This window comes from Anolis sagrei, chromosome 3 (genome assembly GCF_037176765.1).
Source record: "Anolis sagrei isolate rAnoSag1 chromosome 3, rAnoSag1.mat, whole genome shotgun sequence".
Classification (NCBI taxonomy): domain Eukaryota; kingdom Metazoa; phylum Chordata; class Lepidosauria; order Squamata; family Dactyloidae; genus Anolis; species Anolis sagrei.
Genome location: NC_090023.1, coordinates 157,799,646 through 157,820,957, shown reverse-complemented (window position 1 = coordinate 157,820,957; position 21,312 = coordinate 157,799,646). Strand labels below are relative to the sequence as shown.

Sequence of the window (21,312 nt, the reverse complement as noted above, 5' to 3'; positions counted from 1 at the left end):
GAAGCATTGCCTAGAAGAAAATACTTTCTTTTTTTATAATAATTTTTATTAAGGGTTTTTTTTTTACAGTGAGGGTTAAAAGAAATAGGAGTAGGGGTAGAATACGTGAGGTAAATAGAAGTGGGGGGGTAAAGGGAGGTTTGGGTCATGGTAGGTAGGGGGGGATAGGGATTTGGGAGAGCAGGAAAGGTTTTCGGGTAGGGTAGGGGGGTGGGTGGGGAGAAAAAGAAGAAAAAACGTTTGCTTCCAGTTGACTTTGTCTTTGGCTTCTGGTCTCTTTATTAGGGTATTCGAATGATGGGTGGCCGACCCACTTGCATCTTGTCCAGTTGTGATTTTATTGTATTTTGGCTTGTTATTGTGTTTTAATTATCCATTTATAATTGTTTTGAATTAAATAGTTTCTTAGCGGGGACCAATCTGTTCTTGTTATCTTCATCTTTGATTTGCCTTCATCAAAAGAAGAAGAAAATACTTTCAAAGGATTATTATTAATAAGAATAGTGCCAACCTGGAAAACCCCTCCCCCACCCCCACTGCCGCCAATGGTCAGATTTTCCTGCATTTTTCGACTGTGGACCTGAAATTGGTTTTTGGACATCTTTGGGAGGCTCACAAAAATGGATCCACAGGTCCACTGAAATTCGGATACCAACAACGGATTGTGATTCAGCTGAATTGCACAACACTAGTATCATGTCATTTCTAAAGCCACCATAAAATGAGGAGGATCAAAGAGTTTAGGGCTCAAAGAGTTTAGACAGAACATTTCCAGAAGCAGTTCCTTTCATTTCCTTTAAATTTCTCAGGAACAGAGGGTTAAAGAAGGAAAAGTAGTCAACACACACAATAAATGGAGTACCGTGGGGCATTCTTGTTTAATGAGAAAGGCTAAAAGTTAAGGATCCTTTTTGGCTGGACATTCTGCTTGTACAATATCTTCCTCAAACAAGATCCATCTGCATCCACAAAGTTATCTATTCTGTCTTTGGTGAAAGGCAGACTTGGAGAAAACATGTTGTTGTTTTTTTCCCTCCAAGGCATTTTATAGTTGAAATTTGCCTGTAGAGTACCGACATTGCTGCCTTTATTCATGAAAAAGGGAAGAGGAAAACCCGCCCCCCCCCCCCCCTGCCCTTGTGAAACTATTGAAAACCTCATTCCCTCCAAATATTGTTAGGAGAATCAATTGGCACTTTCAGATAGTTTAGCTTTGTCAGCAGGGACTGCACACCTAGTTGGGCTAAGAAGGCCAAGAGTTCTAAGGTATTGACTAATTGGATTACCTGCTGTCAAAGGTCCTTAGAAATGGATTTCAAGCCTTTCCATGTTCCTGAACTGTCTTCTTTCACACTGTGGATAAAGCAGAGCAGAATTTGGCCTAGCACCCTGTGAGTGTTTTGTTAATGCCATTATTTTAATCTAGTATTTTATTTACTGTTCAGCCCAGTTAGATATGCGTATCTATCATACAAATATACAAAATGGGGGACGCCTGGCTCGAGAGCAGTACGTGTGAAAAAGATCTTGGAGTCCTTGTGGACAACAAGTTAAACATGAGCCAACAATGTGATGTGGCGGCAAAAAAAGCCAATGGGACTTTTGCCTGCATCAATAGGAGCATAGTGTCTAGATCTAGGGAAGACATGCTACCCCTCTATTCTGCTTTGGTTAGACCACACCTGGAATATTGTGTCCAATTCTGGGCACCACAATTCAAGAGAGATATTGACAAGCTGGAATGTGTCCAGAGGAGGGCGACTAAAATGATCAAGGGTCTGGAGAACAAACCCTATGAGGAGAGGCTTAACGAGCTGGGCATGTTTAGCCTGAAGAAGAGAAGGCTGAGAGGAGATATGATAGCCATGTATAAATATGTGAAAGGAAGCCACAGGGAGGAGGAAGCAAGCTTGTTTTCTGCTTCCTTGCAGACTAGGATGCGGAACAATGGCTTCAAACTACAAGAGAGGGGATTCCATCTGAACACGAGGAAGAACTTCCTGATTGTGAGAGCCATTCAACAGTGGAACTCTCTGTCCCGGAGTGTGGTGGAGGCTCCTTCTTTGGAAGCTTTTAAACAGAGGCTGGATGGCCATCTGTCAGGGGTGATTTGAATGCAACATTCCTGCTTCTTGGCAGGGGGTTAGACTGGATGGCCCATGAGGTCTCTTCCAACTCTTTGATTCTATGATTCTATGATTCTATGAAATAACAGAAACATATGATATGATATAAACATAATTAAAATCAAGGACATCATTTGTGTCTTCATATCTTGATGCACTCCTTCTCCAACAAATTTGTTAGATACTTATACTAAGTTATACTCTTAGCAAATAAGTACACTGGTCTCTCAAATGGTTAATATTAATTTCTTCTATTGAAACATGCTGAAAACTGAAGAACACAGTTAACATATAACAGTCACACATCTTTTGTTGGATACAGAGAGTATTACTAACACAAATGGAAATTTTCCCCACTGTTTTAGCATTTTATCTCCCATATTAATCAATGAAAGAAAAAAAATCAATTGACTATTAATATATTGCTCTTTGATTCTTTCTCTGAGGATGGCAAAATGATATTATGGTTTAAGAAAGACATTGTCTAAATTTGTAGTTTTTCTATCAGGCAAAACAGCCAGCTCTGGGCTATCTAACCTTCGCAGTAGCACCTTGGAGAGCTCCCTTCTTTTACTCAGCCATAGAAAGACTTCTCACTTTCACTCAAATGTTTACTTACAACAGTGTTTCTCAACCTGGGTGTCGGGACCCCTGGGTGGGTCGTGAGGGGGTGTCAGAGGGGTCTCCAAAGACCATCAGAAAACACAGTATTTTCTGGTGGTTATGGGGGTTCTATGTGGTATGTTTGACCCAATTCTATCATTGGTGGGATTCAAAATGCTTTTTGATAGTAGGGGAATTCTAAATCCCAGCAATTACAACTCCCAAATGTCAAGGTCTATTTTTCCCAAACTCCACCAGTGTTCACATTTGGGCATATTGAGTACTCGTGCCAAGTTGGTCCCGATCCATCATTGTTTGAGTCCACAGTGCTCTCTGGATGTAGGTGAACTACAACTCCAAAACTCAAGATCAGTGCTCACCAAACGCAGTATTTTCTGTTGGTCATGGGAATATTGTGAGCCAAGTTTGGTTCAATTCTATCATTGGTGGAGCTCAGAATGCACTTTGATTGTAGGTGAACTGTAAATCCCAGCAACTACAACTCCCAAATGACAAAATCAATCCCCCCCCCCCAACCCCACCAGTACTCAAATGTGGGTGTATCAGGTATTTGTGCCAGATTTGGTCCAGTGAGTGAAAATACATCGTGCATATCAGATATTTACATAATGATTCATAACAGTAGCAAAATTACCGTTAGGAAGTAGCAACAAAAATAATGTTGTGGTTAGGGGTCACCACAACATGAGCAACTGTATTAAGGGGTCGCAACATTAGGAAGGTTGAGAAACACTGACTTACAAGAATGGTTTGTGAACTATTTTTGAATGTAATTGATCAATCTTGCGTTTGCATTCAGTGAAAACACACAGCACTGGTCACAGCCATAGGAAGTTGTGTAAACAAGACAATTTGTTTTTTTTTAAAGAAAAAAAATGTATGTACACGAATTTTAAATACCCTAATAAATGGCACTTGTGAATTAAATAAATGACATTATTTTCAGCAACTTTTTCTAGTTCAATTGACAGAAAGTTTAGAAATTGCTTTCTTCTGAGACCAGATTATTGGTTCTATTTCAGGAATTCAGTTTGTCTTAAAGCAACCTGGGAAACAAGATAATGCAATTTGTTTTCACAAGAAATATTCTGACTGTTGCCTAGTATTAATGGGCCTCACAAATTTGGCACTCTATTTTAGATGTTATGATCTCTGTCATTGAAGAGGGAAAGCTGCTTGGTCGGTTTAAAAAAATAGAGATGAAATTTGTACAGTTTATGCAGATATTTTTTTAAAAAAAAATAAAGCAAAATACTAATACATAGTTTGTTGCTGAACACAAGTTCTTTATTCTGATGCCATATTGTGGTTTGTGGTTAAATAAAAACAATACAAAAGAAATTTCAAGTTCTTAGGAAAACCCCAACTGGCAAGTTTATCTTAATTTAAGGAACTGATTCTGTGCTCACTCAGAATTCCATTAAAATATAAATCTTTTTCTAAAACCACTTTGGCTCAGTGGATTGCACATTGTGTGGAATAAGGATCCAAAAACAGATGGCTGCTCATGGATTCATTTGGATTTTGGGATCTACCTGCACTCATGAATTAAAGTCAGCTCTGGATTTTACTATTTGTAAAAAAGTGCAGGATTCTCACTTATGATGTTTTTGTAACCACTGAAGGAAAATTGAAATGTCTCCTCTAAAAAGACACATGTACCTTGCTGGAGACTTGCATTTCCTGGTACATGTTCCTTTAATAACCATGGTTGCCAAAACTCATGCCTAAGGCTCTCTGTGTCAACAGAGACCATAACCACTGGCTAAAGGCAGTGGAGGGTAAGTAGAGATTGTTATATGTATGTGGTAAAACTGACCACATAGGCAGAAAATATTCCATTATGTTCAAATTAATCGAATTCTCCATTTGGCCTATAGGAAACAATCGTGTGCAAACTAGCCATTTCTTCTCACCTGGGCCAAAGGGGCTTTGGATCACGTTCAGCCAAAATAACTCACTTTGTGACAAAGTTGTAAGTGAACAGGGATATTATAAAAGGAAGTAAATTAAGGTGACAGTTTCAAACATTATGCTAAATACAGGAAAACACTGGATCCTCCAGATCTCTGGACAAGAATTAATAAAACTAAAATTCACACATATGCACATACTTCAGCAGTCCTTAGAGTTCACAAATAACTTCCAAGAATTAAAATTTGACAATACTCTAAACTCCATGGCAAAACAATGTGGCTTCAGGTTTTCATTTGTTTTGTTTGTGGGAGGGGGGTTGAGAGACACACACATGCATATTTTCCATGTGTTTCCTTCCTCTTGAGCATATTTTTTTTGTCCGATTTAGAACTGAGAGGTGAAGAAAAGATTTTCCAAATACTCATCAGCAGTAGGCGCTAATATGGGGTAAATAGAAAGTTTGGTCCTAGTTTTAGTTATTTAAATTGTGTTCATTTGACTCCAGTTTTCTGGTATGGAAAATGTTGACCATATTGTAAAGCATCAATGATTTCTGGAGTACTAAAATTTGAGCCTTGAACATTCAAAATCATAGAAGACAGGAATATGCAACCTGGGCCCTTTGGACGAAGTTGCCAGGCTTCTTAAAGCTGTTTTGAGTCCCCTAGGCTAGAGGAGGAACTTTCAGAAACACTTCTTTGTTTCTTAATAAGTCATGGCAAACCTCTTATGAATTTCTCTCAGTTGTTTTACTTGTGGAAAAATATTAACCTTCTTTAGGTTTCCCTTTACATCACTCTTCTTTATCAAACATGTTGTACAATGGTCCTTTATCATTTACAGCCAATATGACCTATTCTGTCTGCAGGTGGAAGGGAATTGAAGTTAACACAACTCGAGAGCAATGCAGTTGGAAAAGGATGCTTGAGATAGTATTTTAACCATCTTACTTGTTTTTAGATTGAAATTCTAACTCTCTCACAAAACCTTCATGGTAGAGTATGTAGCATGTTAACTGTGGCTCTGGAGGAAGAAGGGGTTGGAACTTTGCACATTTGGGTTATAAGGTGAGGGGGACTATTGACATTGGGCACAACTGCAAACGCCACCCATGCAAACTCCACTCAAAACAATAGGAGCTTAGCAAGAGTAAGCCATTTGTTTCAATGAACCATGCACAGGAGAAGTTCTTAGTCAATGTTGTCATGTAGCACTGTTTTGAAACTCATAGTTCTAAGGGTGGTGGCAGACGAAATTTTCAGACGGGACATTTGTAAAACTGATTGTGAAACTGCATGGATAAGCCTGGAGGAAACAAGAGAAGGGAGGGGTGGGCAGAAAAAAAGAAAAAGAAAGAAAGAAAGAAAGAAAGAAAGAAAGAAAGAAAGAAAGAAAGAAAGAAAGAAAGAAAGAAAGATCCTGAACTTCTGTTTAAGTGTTGTCCCACCTGGTACCTCTCTTTCCCTTAAAAAAATATTTTGTTAAAAAACACTGATATGAGGGCGATAGACTATTTGGTTTCTTCTAAGTAGATGCTCTTAAATTAATGCATATAAATAATTTGTATTTAATTTCCTTTCTTTCCTGTTTAGCAAAGCTTCAAATGCACAGATCCGTACATCCCCTTTCCCTTCCCGTTCCCTCCCCTTCCCCACCCCCCAGTTCAAAGTCACTTGATCAATGCTGAGTCTCTTTTCATTTCACTTTTTAAGACAAATTGTGCCTCTCGTTCCGATTTCACCACAGGACTCATGGGCAGAAAAGCTGTGTTTTCACTTGTACTGCTCTCAGCATTGGCAGTTGTCAGTTCAAAGTCCTCTGACCTCCTTGCATGAGTCAGAATTCGAATCTGCTCCTGGACAGTTTCTAACAATATTTTGACTTCTTGTTGTTCCGCAATAAGACAACGGTTGGCTGGGGCACTCACATTGACTAGTTCAGTGGAATAGGAGTTTTTGCACCATTTGATGCCTGTTATGTCTGAAAGGTTTTGTGTCTGCATGCAGGCTTCATCTAAGCCCACAGAGGGGATGATGGGAACAGAATTGGCTCGTGGAGATGAGTAGCCAACCATGTCCTTTTGAGCCATACTATTAAAGTAAGAGCTCGTCTCTCTTGAAGGCAGTTGCATATTTATTGAAGAACTCTGTGGTGGCTTTAAACCAGCAGATAACCTAAGGGAGAGAAATGCACAAGATCAGTTACCTTTTCTATATAATGCTTGGATACAAGACAGATACTTGCTACAAAAACTTATTTATATAATGAGGATGAGTGAAATGACAACCACATAGACCAAAATTGTTTTTCATCTATTCAATCTGAACTGGTGAAACCTGGGGATCACAACCAGACACAGTGAAGACATCTGCCCTTGCGCTATGCTACTCTGCTGCTGAGTACGCATGCACAGCGTGGAACACATCTCACTACACTAAAACAGTGGATGTGGCTCTTAAGGAGACATTCCGCATTATCACAGGGTGTATGCGCCCCACACCACTGGAGAAATTACACTGCACCACCTGACATCTGCCGGGAAGTAGCAGCCAATAGTGAAAGGACCAAGGCAGTGACATCTCCAGCTCATCCCTTGTTTGGGTATCAGCCAGCACGTCAACGACTTAAATCAAGAAATAGTTTTCTAAGATCTACAGAGACACTTGCTGGAACACCTCAGCAAGCAAGAGTCCAAAAGTGGCAGGCTCAAACCCCGCACTTCAATCCGTGGGTGATACCAGATGAGAGACTCCCTCCTGGCCACACAGAAGACTGGGCACTGAACAGACTGCACTCTGGCACCACGATATGCAGAGAAATGGGGCTACAAAGTTGAATCCACAACATGCAAGTGTGGAGAAGAGCAAACCACTGACCACCTGCTGCAATGCAACCTGAGCTCTGCTACATGCACAATGGAGGACCTTCTTGCGGCAACACCAGAGGCACTCCAAGTGGCCAGATACTGGTCAAAGGACATTTAATCAACTACCAAGTTTTGCAAAATCTGTGTTTTTTTAATCTTTTTGTTTGCTTTGTTCTGTTAGAAATGTAGTACAATGGTATGGTTGCTGATGACACGATGACATGATAAATCTTTTCTCCCAGTTCAAGGCCCAAGGTGATTTATGACATTTTAAAATGTACATCTAAGGTCTGATTATATAAAATGTAAAACAAAGCAATTAGATAAATAGTTCTAGTAAAAACACAAAGTTAAAAAAAGGATAAAACAATAGCAGATTATGATTGTATTTTTCCTGCCTGAGAACTCGAGACGTTTGAAGGAATTCGTGTCTCAGGGTACCAAAACACTTCAATTTAATGTGTGTAGTTTTGTATCATGAGTTTGTACATACATCGTTTTTCTTCCCCTAGACAGCCCTAACATTAAGCTTTTGAGCTTTGTGTATAACAAGCAGGCTCCCTATGGAACTCCACCTATGAAGGTCCTCAGGATGACTGCTAGTGGTAGGTATTAGGAAGGAGGGAATAATTTTTTATTGCAAACTCCTGAATCAGAATCTTATGTTTTTCTGCAGTCACGCTTTGTCAGCTGTGTGTGAGTTTCTGGCTTCACACAATTTCATTTGTTTATGTGTTTAATGTTAAGATATGAATTAATTGCAAATGCATTCATTTCAATCAGGCAAGTTTTATCACGTGGCCAGAGTTACTAGGATATTACACAGCTGTCCAGACAATATATCAACACTGTCCAGACAATATATCAAGACAACAATGACACCAATAGACTGGCCCACAACAGTTAATAGACTAATATTATTGATCTCCCCCTTTAAGCTTAGCAGCTTGAACTTGAAAGGCAATGTTTTCACTGAAATAAGTAGCTACGAAAATGATGGTTCAGGACAGCCAACGTTTACTCTTACAAGAAATAAATGCAACAGTTTCCTTTCATGGTTTTTATGCAAATAACTATCTGGAATATAATGTAGACAGTCTTAACCCATGCTGAGACCAGCCTGATAGAACCAGCTCAGGCCTTCACATCTTCATAATGATCATGGGTCTGTCCCAAGTAATATCTGGTGCCTTACATGCTGCAGGATACGTTCCGTACTTGTTTTTCTGTGTTTCATATCTTCCTCATCCAATCCAAGATGTGCCGTTTCTTCATCAACTAAGTTATCCTCCCCCTCCCATCCCCTCCTGTTGGCAGCAGTCATCTGTCTGTTAAGTACTGAATCCTAGATACTTGATTAATGACAATGTGATGTGGCGGCAAAAAAAGCCAATGGTATTTTGGCCTGCATCAATAGGAGCATAGTGTCTAGATCTAAGGAATTAATGCTACCCCTCTATTCCGCTTTGGTTAGACTACACCTGGAATATTGTGTCCAATTCTGGGCACCACAATTCAAGAGAGATATTGACAAGCTGGAATGTGTCCAGAGGAGGGCGACTAAAATGATCAAGGGTCTGGAGAACAAGCCTTACGAGGAGCGGCTTAGGGAACTGGGCATGTTTAGCCTGAAGAAGAGAAGGCTGAGGGGAGAGATGATAGCCATGTATAAATATGTGAGAGGAAGCCACAGAGAGGAGGAAGCAAGCTTGTTTTCTGCTTCCTTGCAGACGCGGAACAATGGCTTCAAACTACAAGAGAGGAGATTCCATCTGAACATTAGGAAGAACTTCCTGACTGTGAGAGCCATTCGGCAGTGGAACTCTCTGGAGGCTCCTTCTTTGGAAGCTTTTAAACAGAGGCTGGATGGCCATCTGTCAGGGGTGATTTGAATGCAGTGTTCCTGCTTCTTGGCGGGGGGTTGGACTGAATGGCCCATGAGGTCTCTTCCAACTCTTTGATTCTATGATTCTATGATTCTATGACCGATCAAGTATTAATTACTGATATAGCTGGTTGTTTCCCTTTCTTGAGGAAGCTCAGGACAACATAAAAACACTTATACCACTTTATCTTCACAACTCCACTATGATATAGGTAAGACTAACTTGGCGACTACCTGTACTTTTTGTACAAAAGTGCATTTTTCCCTCCAAAAGAAATGTTTTTGCAATTGTTGCTGCTCATGAAAATATTGCCAATTTTTGGATGGAATGAATTCATATACATACCCATGACAAGGTATTGTCTCCTGATCTGTGATCCTTGACTCTTCCAGCTGTTGATATGCTGGTCCTGTAATTCCATTGAACCTGCCCCGAGGTAAGGGAGGAGTCCTCCGAAAGGCATTCCTGTGGAGCATCCCTGTTCGCTGGCCTGGGCTACAGCATGAAGAGAGACTTCTGGAAAACAGAGACACAGAAACAACTGTAAACCCTTACACTCCCTATGATAAAAAGTTGTGAAGGAAGAGAGATTAGATTAATAGTATGTGGAATACAGAAATGTAAGGTCGATTTTGATTATTACAGGAACTTAGTACTTCTATGAAACGAAGGCAGCCTTTCTCAACTGGACACTCTCCAGATATGTTAGATGGGAATTTTTTCCTAGACAGAGATAATAGGAATTGTAGTCTGTAGAGATACTGTATATTCATCTATATGAGGCTGTATGTCTCTGAGAACCAATCCATGTACCTTGGCTCAGGACTTCACTAGTATTCTGGCTAATGACAACATATTAATGACAACGTATATCTCTTAGAAAACCTTTCACTTCCAGCCTAGTTATTGCTGGTCTAACACCCCATTCTGCCCGGTTACTAATTCTGTGGACTATTTTGGACTCATTAGTTGGATAATTTCCTTACATGATTCACCATGAACTTTGTCTTGCTGGACACTTTTCCAGTTCCATGATAACATGTGATCTCAAACCACATGGCTGAGTCAGCAAAAAGACAACAGATAGGAACTTCATCAGATGCAACACTGGAGTTCATGAGTTGTCATTCACATATACACATCTTGAAACTGAAACTTCTTCTTCTTTTCTTTATGAAGACTGGGAACAATGTTTTTTTAGTCAACACTTCATTTCTGAAAGAAGTGTCAACATGCTTCCACAGCAAAGCAACTGAGAGAACAGAAGTATAGAATTAGTACTACTTTAACTGCAATGGCTTGACCCCCTCGATGGACTGTCACCTTGTCATGGTAAGGGGGCTTGCGTGTTCCAATGAACCTTGGGACCACAATGACTGGAGTCATGCATTCCCGGGAGCAGCTGTGGGGGAGGTCCAAGACCAAGCTCAATCTGAAGACCCAAAGACCTCAATGGCGGAGCAGGCAGAGGATAACATGGTACATGACAACGTCATCTGTGCGCATTCAGAAGAAGACCTACAAGCCATTCTAAACACCTTCACAGAAGAATACGAGAAGCTCGGCCTATCATTGAACATCGAGAAAACCAAAGTTCTCTTCAAGCAGTCACCAGCCAATCCAATGCCAGAAATATAGCTTAATGGTGTAATATTAGAACATGTTGACCATTTCCACTACCTTGGCAGCCACATCTCCACAAAAGTCAACATTGACACTGAAATACAACACCACCTGAGCTCTAAGAGTGCAGCATTTTTCTGAATGAAGCACAGAGTGTTTGAGGACTGGGACATCCATACCAAGGTGCTTGTTTATAAAGCTATTGTCCTCCCTGCTATATGCCTGCAGGATGTGGACTATCTACAGACATCACATGCAATTCCTGGAATGATTCCATCAGCATTGCCTCCGAAAAATCCTGCAAATCTCTTGGGAAGACAAGCAGGCAAATGTCAGTGTATTGAAAGAAGCAAAGATCACCAGCACTGAAGTGATGGTCCTCCATCATCAACTCTGCTGAACCGGCCACGATGTCCTGATGCCCAACCACCATCCCCCAAAGCAGTTGCTCTACTTCGAACTCAAGAATGGAAAACGGAATGTTGGTGGGCAGGAAAAAAAATTAAAATCATGGTTCTGGGACCAGGCCTTCGGACCATAGATGTATGCAGCTTTTAGTGGGACAAGGACTGGAACGGCGACTCGACTGATGAGATTGTTTTTATAGTTTTAATAACTGTTTTGATATTTGGTAATGTACTGTTTTTAATATGATTTATGTTTAAAGTGTGGTTTTACTATTGTAGTTGTAAGGCATCAATTTGTTTCCATAATCTATGTGTAAACAGCTTTGTGTCCCCCTAGGGGTGAGAAAAGCAGTATATAATTACTGTAAATAAATAAATAAAAGAGATTCAAAGATGGGCTTAAAGCCAACCTTAAAAACTCTGGCATAGACACTGACAACTGGGAAGCCCTAGCCCTTGAGCACTCCAGCTGGAGGTTAGCTGTGACCAGTAGTGCTGTAGAGTTTGAAGAGGCACGAATGGAGGGTGAAAGAGAGAAACGTGCCAAGAGGAAGGCATGTCAACCCAACCCCGACTGGGACCGCCTTCCACCTGGAAACCAATGCCCTCACTGCGGGAGAACATGCAGATCAAGAATAAGGCTCCACAGTCACCTACGGACCCACCACCAGTACACCGATCTTGGAAGACAATCCTACTTGGACCACGAGGGATTGCCTAAGTAAAGTAAAAGTAAGTAATAGCTCGATCCTTATGCAGTGTGCATACAGTTACAAAAGGCAAAACTGCACAGCAGTTTTCTTCTCTCAGTGGATGCAAATACATTCACTAAGCAGAAAACACAGAAATCCTAAAATATATGACAGCAGCAATACAGGCCACAATAGCCCAGGGATGGAGAGATGATACAAAATGGGATTTGGAAACCTGGTGGACCTATCTATCAGAATATATAATTAATGTTTTTATCAATCAAAGGAAAAACAAGTATATAAATAGACAAATAGAACAAGACTGGTTTAGGAAATGGTCTGTGTTAATTGACAAAATAGATGGAGACGACAGATACAGCATTATGAACCAGGCTTTCCATACGGTTAAATTGATGCAATGACATGATTTAGAATTACTGTTCCAGGAGGGTGGGAGGAATGGGGGGAGGGGGATTTGTTGGGCGATACATAACTAAGGAATGTATAGAATGTCATTTAAGGAATATTTATTTTTGGAATAATGTATATTGAAATAAGTCCTGTATGGCAAAATGTTGTTGATTGTTGAGATGTATCAAATAAAAGGGGGGGGGGGGAGCAAAAAAAAACTGCAGGAGAAGATGCAGATCAAGAATAGGGCTCCACAATCACCTACGGACCCACCACAGTACACCGATCTTGGAAGACAATCCTACTTGGACCATGAGGGATTGCCTAAGTAAAGTAAAAGTAAGTAATAGCTCGATCCTTATGCAGCATGCATACAGTTACGAAAGGCAAAACTGCACAGCAGTTTTCTTCTCTCAGTGGATGCAAATACATTCACCAAGCAGAAAACACATTATACTGAATTTATAACCACTGTGGGAACCTTTTTGATTCCCCTTTTCAGTTTGTTCCAAAACAAAGCTGATTATCCATCTCATTATGAAAGAGAAGCACCTTTTGTTTACCCAATGCTTATAAGAGCTTTAATAGGGAACATCATTGTGGTGATAAGATTTGAGATAGAATCAAAAGGCAATTTATTTCATTCAAAAACTAAGTAACTCAAAATGGAATGTGCTTGTTGGTCGATTTCTGCACACCTGCAAATGTTGACGGGTTTTTTTTCTCTTAGATACTTCTTGAGAAGCAAAAGTCTTAATCGAACTCAGAAAATCCCCAGAAAGGCATTAAAACCTCTAGCATCTAGCTTTTGTTGACAGGGAACATGTTTACAGCTGTGAGAGACTGAATGACAACCAATGCAATGGACCCCAGAGGACTTTTGGTGTGTTGGACAGGGATCTATACTGATATGCAGTTGACTCTGGAAGAGAAGCAAGCAACCTCCCCTTCTTTTGGCTATTAAAAACAGAAGGGGGAAAAAGAGAATATCTGTTCCAAGATACATTCAGTGGTTCCACTGTGAGACAATTTATAAAAGATCACAAATGAAATTATTTTGAGAGCACTGAGACCATTACAAAGAAAAGAAATCTGCTGTGTTAGATGATGGTAGGATTCAAATCAAATCAAATCATTTATTTCGGTCATTGACCAGCACAGGAAATAGAGTCACATTTTCATACAAACTTGGTATGTTTGGTACATTAAAAATATAAATATAACGACTGACGCACAATATGGGTGAGGGAGCAGAAGGGAAGGGGAAACAGGGTAAAAACATACAATGCCCAGATCCATCTCCAAATTGTAGATTCAGAGAAGAAGATTATTTATTTATTTATTTATTTATTTATTTATGGTACTTTTACCCCGCCCTTCTCAACCCCCGAAGGGGGACTCAGGGCGGCTTACAAAGAAGGCAGAATTCGATGCCTTCTGGATACACAGTTAACTTTTGGGGCTAGTCATTCCCTGACGGATTTTGTATGCTGCTGCACAGAACTTTGCAACATTGTAGGTTGTAGCTGAATTAATATCTGCAAGTAGCATGGAGGTATGGTGATTATATGGTAGGATTCAGAAGTTTTCAAAATGAGACAAAATTCCTGATTTCACAATTCTATTTTTGAACACATACATTGTAAAATTAAATGTAACATTTTAATCTGAATGTCAAATCTAGACATGTTGGCAAGATGTTGTTGTTGTTGTTGTTGTTGTTGTTCTGGTGGTGATTTTCTGCCTTTTTCTCAGAGCCCAAATGGCTCACATTTGAAAAGCAAGATCTGAATGAAATTTAAGCATGCATAGGTTGCAATTATGTTTGGATAATAAATACCATTGCTTTCCAACTATCAAATGCACTCAAGTATTAAACACTCTATTGCATGATGACATCAAATACCAAGTGATAAAAAGTCTGCTATTAAATACTGTAATGCATGGAGATCCAAGAAAATTAAAGGGCAGATTTGGCATGTCCTGTATTCAAATGAATTGAATTTAGCTGCTTAACTAAGTGATTAAGTTCCACTGATTTTAGTGGAGCTTTAATGTGCCAAACATACTAAGCCTCACTGGGTACAATTCATCCTTAATACTGAAATAAACATGTTTATGCTTATGCCAGTGTAATGGTTTGTTATGCCGAAGCAAGTCTCCAAGGATTCTGACCTCATGCCTCCCTTTTAACTATATTTACTTATTTATTTAGCAGTAAGTAATAGGGGTGTGCAATTAGGAAAAAATGGATTCATGCACAACCCAAGTTGGCATGTGTAATCCAAAGAAAATTGATTCAAAAGTCATTACAAAATTGGAGGGAGGGGACGGACAATGGCATTTCATTTCTAAAGTGTTTCTAAAGTGTTTTTAGGAAAAGTTTTGGTGCTGTAATAAGAGAAATATGTGAATAACTAAATCTGTGAATACTCAAAACTACAAACGTTTACCCCCGCATACAGAGGGCCTGCTGTATCCATATGTTTATTCATAAGTCAATTAAATTGGATTTTTCAAAAAATTGGCAAAAATGGGGGTGGGGGTGGGAGGTTTTATTTATTTATTTATTTATTGAGTCATCAGCAAACAGTCAATTATATTACATTTCTAACAGAACAAAGCAAACAAACAGACAAAATACAAAAATACAAAATACAGAATACAAAATTTGCGAGTTTGGTAGTTGATTAGATGTCCTTTGACCAGTACCTGGCCACTTGGAGCGCTTCTGGTGTTGCTGCAAGAAGGTCCTCCATTGTGCATGTAGCCGGGCTCAAGTTGCATTGCAGCAGGTGGTCTGTGGTTTGCTCCTCTCCACATTCACATGTTGAGGATTCCACATTTCTGAAGGTTGGCTCTGCATCTCGTGGTGCAAGAGCGCAGTCTGCTCAGCGCCTTCCAAGTCGGCCAGTCCTCTGTGTGCCCAGGGGGGAGTCTCTCATTTGGTATCAGCCATTGGTTTAGGTTCTGGGTTTGAGCCTGCCACTTTTGGAATCTCGCTTGCTGAGGTGTTCCAGCGAGTGTCTCTGTAGATCTTAGAAAACTATTTCTAGATTTAAGTCATTGACATGCTGGCTGATACCCAAACAGGGGATGAACTGGAGATGTCTCTGCCTTGGTCCTTTCACTATTGGCTGCTACTTCCCAGCGGATGTCAGGTGGTGCAATACCGGCTAAGCAGTGTAATTTCTCCAGTGGAGTAGGGCGCAGACACCCCGTAATAATGCGGCATGTCTCATTAAGAGCCACATCCACTGTTTTAGTGTGGTGAAATGTGTTCCACACTGAGCATGCATACTCAGCAGCAGAGTAGCACAGCGCAACGACAGATGTCTTCACTGTATCTGGTTGCGATCCCCAGGTTGTGCCAGTCAGCTTTCATATGATATTGTTTCTAGCACCCACTTTTTGCTTGATGTTTAGGCAGTGCTTCTTGTAGGTAAGAGCACAGTCCAGAGTGACTCCCAGGTATTTGGGTGCGCTGCAATGCTCCAGTGGGGTTCCTTCCCAGGTGATCTTCAGAGCTCGGGATGCTTGTCTGTTCTTGAGATGACAGGCACATGTCTGTGTTTTAGATGGGTTGGGGATCAGCTGGTTTTCCCTGTAATAGGCAGTAAGAGCACCTAGAGCTTCGGAAAGCTTCTGTTCTACCATCCCAAAGCTCCCTGCTTGAGCGGTGATGGCATGGGGTGGGAGGTGGGAAATCCTAACATACAAAGGCACTCAAGAGAATTTACCATTCTCTCAATGGAATGTCCCGAAACATTTGCTTTCATCAAGGATGAGAAAAATTATGAGCCTTCATTACATTCTGAGCTGTAAGTAATCAAGCAGTGGACATACACAAGTAAAAGACTCCTGTGAACAAACAACTGTGCTTTTGGCCATGCAAAAATGTGCTGTCAGCTAGTGGAAGGACCACTTTTGGCCTACATAGACAATTTTGGCTTGGTTCTTGTGGGTTTTTTCGGGCTATATGGCCATGTTCTAGAGGCATTTCTCCTGACGTTTCGCCTGCATCTATGGCAGGCTTCCTCAGAGGTCTGCTGGAGCTGGGAAAAAGGGGGTTTATATATCTGTGGACTGACCAGGGTGAGACAAAAGGCTTTTGTAAGTTGGGCTAGGTGTGAATCTTTTCAACTGACCACCTTGATTAGCATACAATGGGTTGACTGTGCCTGGAGCAAACTCTTAATGAAAGGTGCTTAGATGTCCCTGCCTGTTTTTCTCTCTGCTGTTTTAATTTTAGAATTTTTTAATACTGGTAGCCAGATTTTGTTCATTTTCATGGTTTCTTCCTTTCTGTTGAAATTGTCCACATGTTTGTGGATTTCAATGGCTTCTCTGTGTAGTCTAACATGGTGGTTGTGAGAGTGGTCCAGCATTTTTGTGTTCTCAAATAAAATGCTGTGTCCAGGTTGGTTCATCAGGTGCTCTGCTATGGCTGATTTCTCTGGTTGGAGTAGTCTGCAGTGCCTTTCATGTTCCTGGATTCTTGTTTGGGCGCTGCGTTTGGTGGTCCCTATGTAGACTTGTCCACAGCTGCATGGTATACGGTAGACTCCTGCAGAGGTGAGAGGATCCCTCTTGTCCTTTGCTGAATGTAGCATTTGTTGGATTTTCTTGGTGGGTTTGTAGATTGTTTGTATGTTGTGTTTCCTCATCAGCTTTCCTATGCGATCAGTGGTTCCCTTGATGTATGACAGGAACACTTTTCCTCTGTGAGGATCTTCATCTTTACTCTTGTGGCTTGTTCTTGGTCTTTCAGCTCTTCTGATGTCTGAGGTGGAATATTCATTGGCCTGTAGAGCCCAGTTGAGGTGGTTCAGTTCATCTTGGAGGAGGTGGGGTTCACAGATTCTTTTTGCACGGTCTGCCAAGGCTTTAATGGTGCTTCTTTTTTGACTTGGGTGATGGTTGGAGTTTTTATGTAGATATCTATCTGTGTGTGTGGGTTTTCTGTAGACGGTGTGACCCAATTGTTGATCTGGTTTGCGGATGACTAGGACATCTAGAAAAGGCAGTCTTCCTTCCTTTTCTTTTTCCATGGTGAACTGGATGTTTGGGTGGATGCTGTTAAGATGTTCCAGGAACCTGTTGAGTTCTTCTTCTCCATGGCTCCAAATGGTGAAAGTGTCATCCACATATCTGAACCATATAGTGGGCTTTTTGGTTGCTGTTTCAAGAGCTTGTTTTTCAAATTGTTCCATGTAGAAGTTAGCTATGACTGGGTTGAGAGGGCTCCCCATAGCTACTCCATCTTTCTGTTCGTAGAATTCATTGTCCCACTGAAAATAGCTGGTGGTGAGGCAATGGTGAAACAGCGCTGTGATGTCTTCTGGGAACCTCTGGTTGATGAGTGCCATGGTGTCTGCAACTGGGACCATGGTAAATAGAGACACCACATCGAAGCTGATCAGTTTGTCATTTGTATTTAGCTTGAGATTGCTGATCTTTTCAATGAAGTGGGCTGAGTCCTTGATGTAGTGTGTTGTGAGCCCAATGTGGCTTTGTAACTGTGCAGCAAGAAATTTGGCTAAGTCATATGTGGGGAGTCCATAAAGCCTGGGTGGAAGGGCTTCCGATTTACATAGCTGCTGTTGTATGTCGAAGTTGATTGAGGAGTTTTTAATTAGGGTGTTGGTTTTTCTGGTTATTTTGGAAGTTGGGTCTTGCTTAAGTTTTCTGTATATAGTAGGGTCCAGGAGTTTTTTTGATCTTCTCCTTGTATTGCTCTGTATGCATGATGACTGTGGCATTCCCCTTGTCTGCTGGCAGAATGAGGATATCAGGATCTGAATTTAGGTCTCTAATGGCTTCTCTTTCCTTCCTAGTAATGTTACTGGAGGGGAGTTTTGCCTTTTTCAGGATCCTTGCTGCTTCCGCTCGTACTTCTTCTGCTTCCTCCTCTGGGAGGCGGTAAATTGCTGATTCGACATTGGCAATGATGTTTTCTACTGGGATCCTGGTGGCGGTTACAGCAAAGTTTCCTCCTTTCGCTAGTATGGATACTTGGTCTTCAGAGAGTTGTCTGTCTGTCAGGTTGATGATGGTCCGTGATGTATCCAGTTCTGGTTTCGGCTGTTGCTTTTGTCGTTTGTGGAATTTTGGCTTGCACAGGCAAATACAAAATGCTGAGGAAGTTTAGAAGCTGGCATCTCAATCTGGCATGCAGGGGGATGAATCATTAACTTCATGAACAGAGATGAGGCAGGATGGCAGGGGGAATCTTATTTTGTAATGGCTTTTCAGAATACAATTGTCTCATTCACTGATCTGTGACTACAGCTTTGATGGTATCCTTAATACTTCCTCTAGGCTTTGTACAAAAAAAGAAAGAGAGAGAAGGAAGTTGAATTTGAAGCAGAAGTTATGACTGTTTGATGTCAGTAGCCTGAACCATCTGCTTAATGAACAGAATGTGGTTTCTTTAACACTTTATACGCCCAAATGCCTCCCTAGTTGTTAGCTACAATGGTCTTCTCTATGTATAACACAACAAATACCAATAACGATCCGCTTTCTTACCTGTGTGGTTTCATAGTCTGCCCCCCTCTGTCAGGAGACAAGGCTTCAGAAAAGGGCTGAGTTCCTGAAAAACTAGATTCCATCATTTTTTCCATCGCTGGCTCTTGGTGTCTGTTTGCCTTTGAATACTGCAGCAAAATGAAAGCAAGAAAAGCAGTGGAAAGATTAATCTTACATTGAAAGTGGTCTATCACAGAATCACAAGTTTGGAAGGACATCTAGATTAGTCCCCTGCCCAGTATACAATCTTCAGCATAGGATGCAAGTACAGCATCCCTAACAGATGGCTAACCAGCTTCTGCTAAAATAATGCCAGTGAAAGAGAAATTATCACATCATGCAGCAGCTGATTTCTCTATAGAACAGCTGTTACAGTTGCGATGTTTCTCCTGATCTGATCCCTACTGTACATATACATTGAGAACAAGCATGTACATAGCATATGATTGAAACTATTGTCATATAATCTTTGAGATGCAAAGATACAAAGACAAAGCCAGTCAGAAAATGAGGCATGAGATCTGGAACTGGGTCAGATCTTTGCTTTATCTAGTCTAGAACTATATTCTCCAGATGAAGGGACACTCCATTCAGGCATTTTTCCATCTAGAACTTGGAAATTTTATTTTTTGGCATGGTTCCCATTATGTTTCAACTAGATTGGAACATAAGCTGAAGGATTTTGGGAGTGTTCTTAGGATCTGTAAGCTGAAGGATTTTGGGAGTGTTCTTAGGATCTGTTCCCATCTTTGTGGCTATCTGAAATCCCTTCGCTCGACAAACCTTATCTACATGGCTGTACAATGCAGTTTCAAATGGCATATAGTTAGCGTAGACTCATATAATGTAGTTTAAGGGGGTCACAGTGGTGCAACGGGTTAAACCACTGAGCTGTTGAACTTGCTGATCAGAAGGTTGGTGGTTTGAATCCATGAGTCGGCGTGAGCTCCCACTATTATCTTCAGCTTCTGCTAACCTAGCAGTTCAAAAACATGCATATGTGAGTAGATCAATAGGTATTGCCTCAGTGGGAAGGTGAACAGTACTCCATGCAACCACAGTGGCCACATGACCTAGGAGGTGTCTACGGACAATGTAGGCTCTTTGGATTTGAAACAGAGATGACACCACCCCCCAGAGCTAGAGTGCCACTCCTCAGAGCCGGAAGGGGAAACCTTTACCTTTATCTGTGTTTGCTGTTTCTAGGTATTGAATGTTTGCTTTGTGTCTGTGTTTGCTAGAATCAGTCCTGAGTCCCCTCAGGGAGATAGGGTGGAATACAAATAAAGTATTATTATTATTATTTTCATTGAATTACATTATAAGAGTCAGCACTGACCATATAGTGCAACTGCCTTATATAGCAGTATAGATGGGGCCACAGAGAATAATGTACATGGATGGAAATGTAGCAAGTAATAGGTGGAGCCTGGCGATATCTTGATCAAGATCAATGGTATTTCTGATTATTTATGGTATTAGACTACAGAAACATTTTAAAAAGTTTTTGTAAAATATTTGATGATAAATTTTATTTTGGTCCTGAGACCAAAATACACTGTAGCATACAAGTTGTACAGGTAATGAGATTAAGAACATCCAGTGGATAAAATTGCAAATAGTAAAAGCTGCTTATAATACATGTTGGCTAAAAAGAAGGATAAAAAACTGTAAGTGCCGGCGTGTTTCAGCCTCAAGGTATGCAGGCAGAGGCGGCCCTAGGTAATTTTCAATGGTAAGCAATAGGCCTGGGTAACAACGGAAAAATTTGTTTCTAAAATTGATTCGTTTTTGGGGGGTTTTTGCGTTTCGTTATTTAAAATAATTTCAAAATTTTCCTTTTAAAAAGTTCGATATTTACGAAATTTTGTAAATGTGAAAAAAATTACAAAACATTAACGAATCGATTTCCGAAACAATAACGAATCGATTCGTTAATGGCGGACGCGACTGCGAAATACGCTAAAAAACCTCCAAAAACTTCTGAAGCTTCCCTCTCACTCTGTTGTTGACTGTTGGTGTGATATTATAATTTTATTTCACTAATTAAACAAAAAACTTGCCCCAGACATGCGGAAATAATAACGAAACGACCTCAGAACAATAACAAAACGAATACAATAACGAAATACGAAGCATTTATAAAACGTGTTTAAAAATTCGTTTTTTAAAAAAATTGCTCCAGAATGGTTCGTTATCGTTTTGTAATTAAAAAAATTAACGAATTAT

At 40.5% G+C, this 21,312-nt stretch overlaps 1 protein-coding gene across 1 annotated transcript in view; it reads right to left on the bottom strand.

Moving 5' to 3' along the window:
- Positions 1-4,015: 4,015 nt before the first annotated feature.
- NRG3 (neuregulin 3) overlaps positions 4,016-21,312 on the bottom strand; it is an 830,553-nt gene continuing 813,256 nt past the window's right edge. Inside the window, exons 7-9 of the mRNA XM_060769009.2 lie at positions 19,084-19,211; positions 9,765-9,935; positions 4,016-6,841 (exon numbers count right to left, since the gene is read on the bottom strand). Coding sequence (XP_060624992.2) covers positions 6,337-6,841; positions 9,765-9,935; positions 19,084-19,211 — 804 coding nt within the window. The 3' untranslated portion in view covers positions 4,016-6,336. The remainder of the gene's footprint in view (positions 6,842-9,764; positions 9,936-19,083; positions 19,212-21,312) is intronic.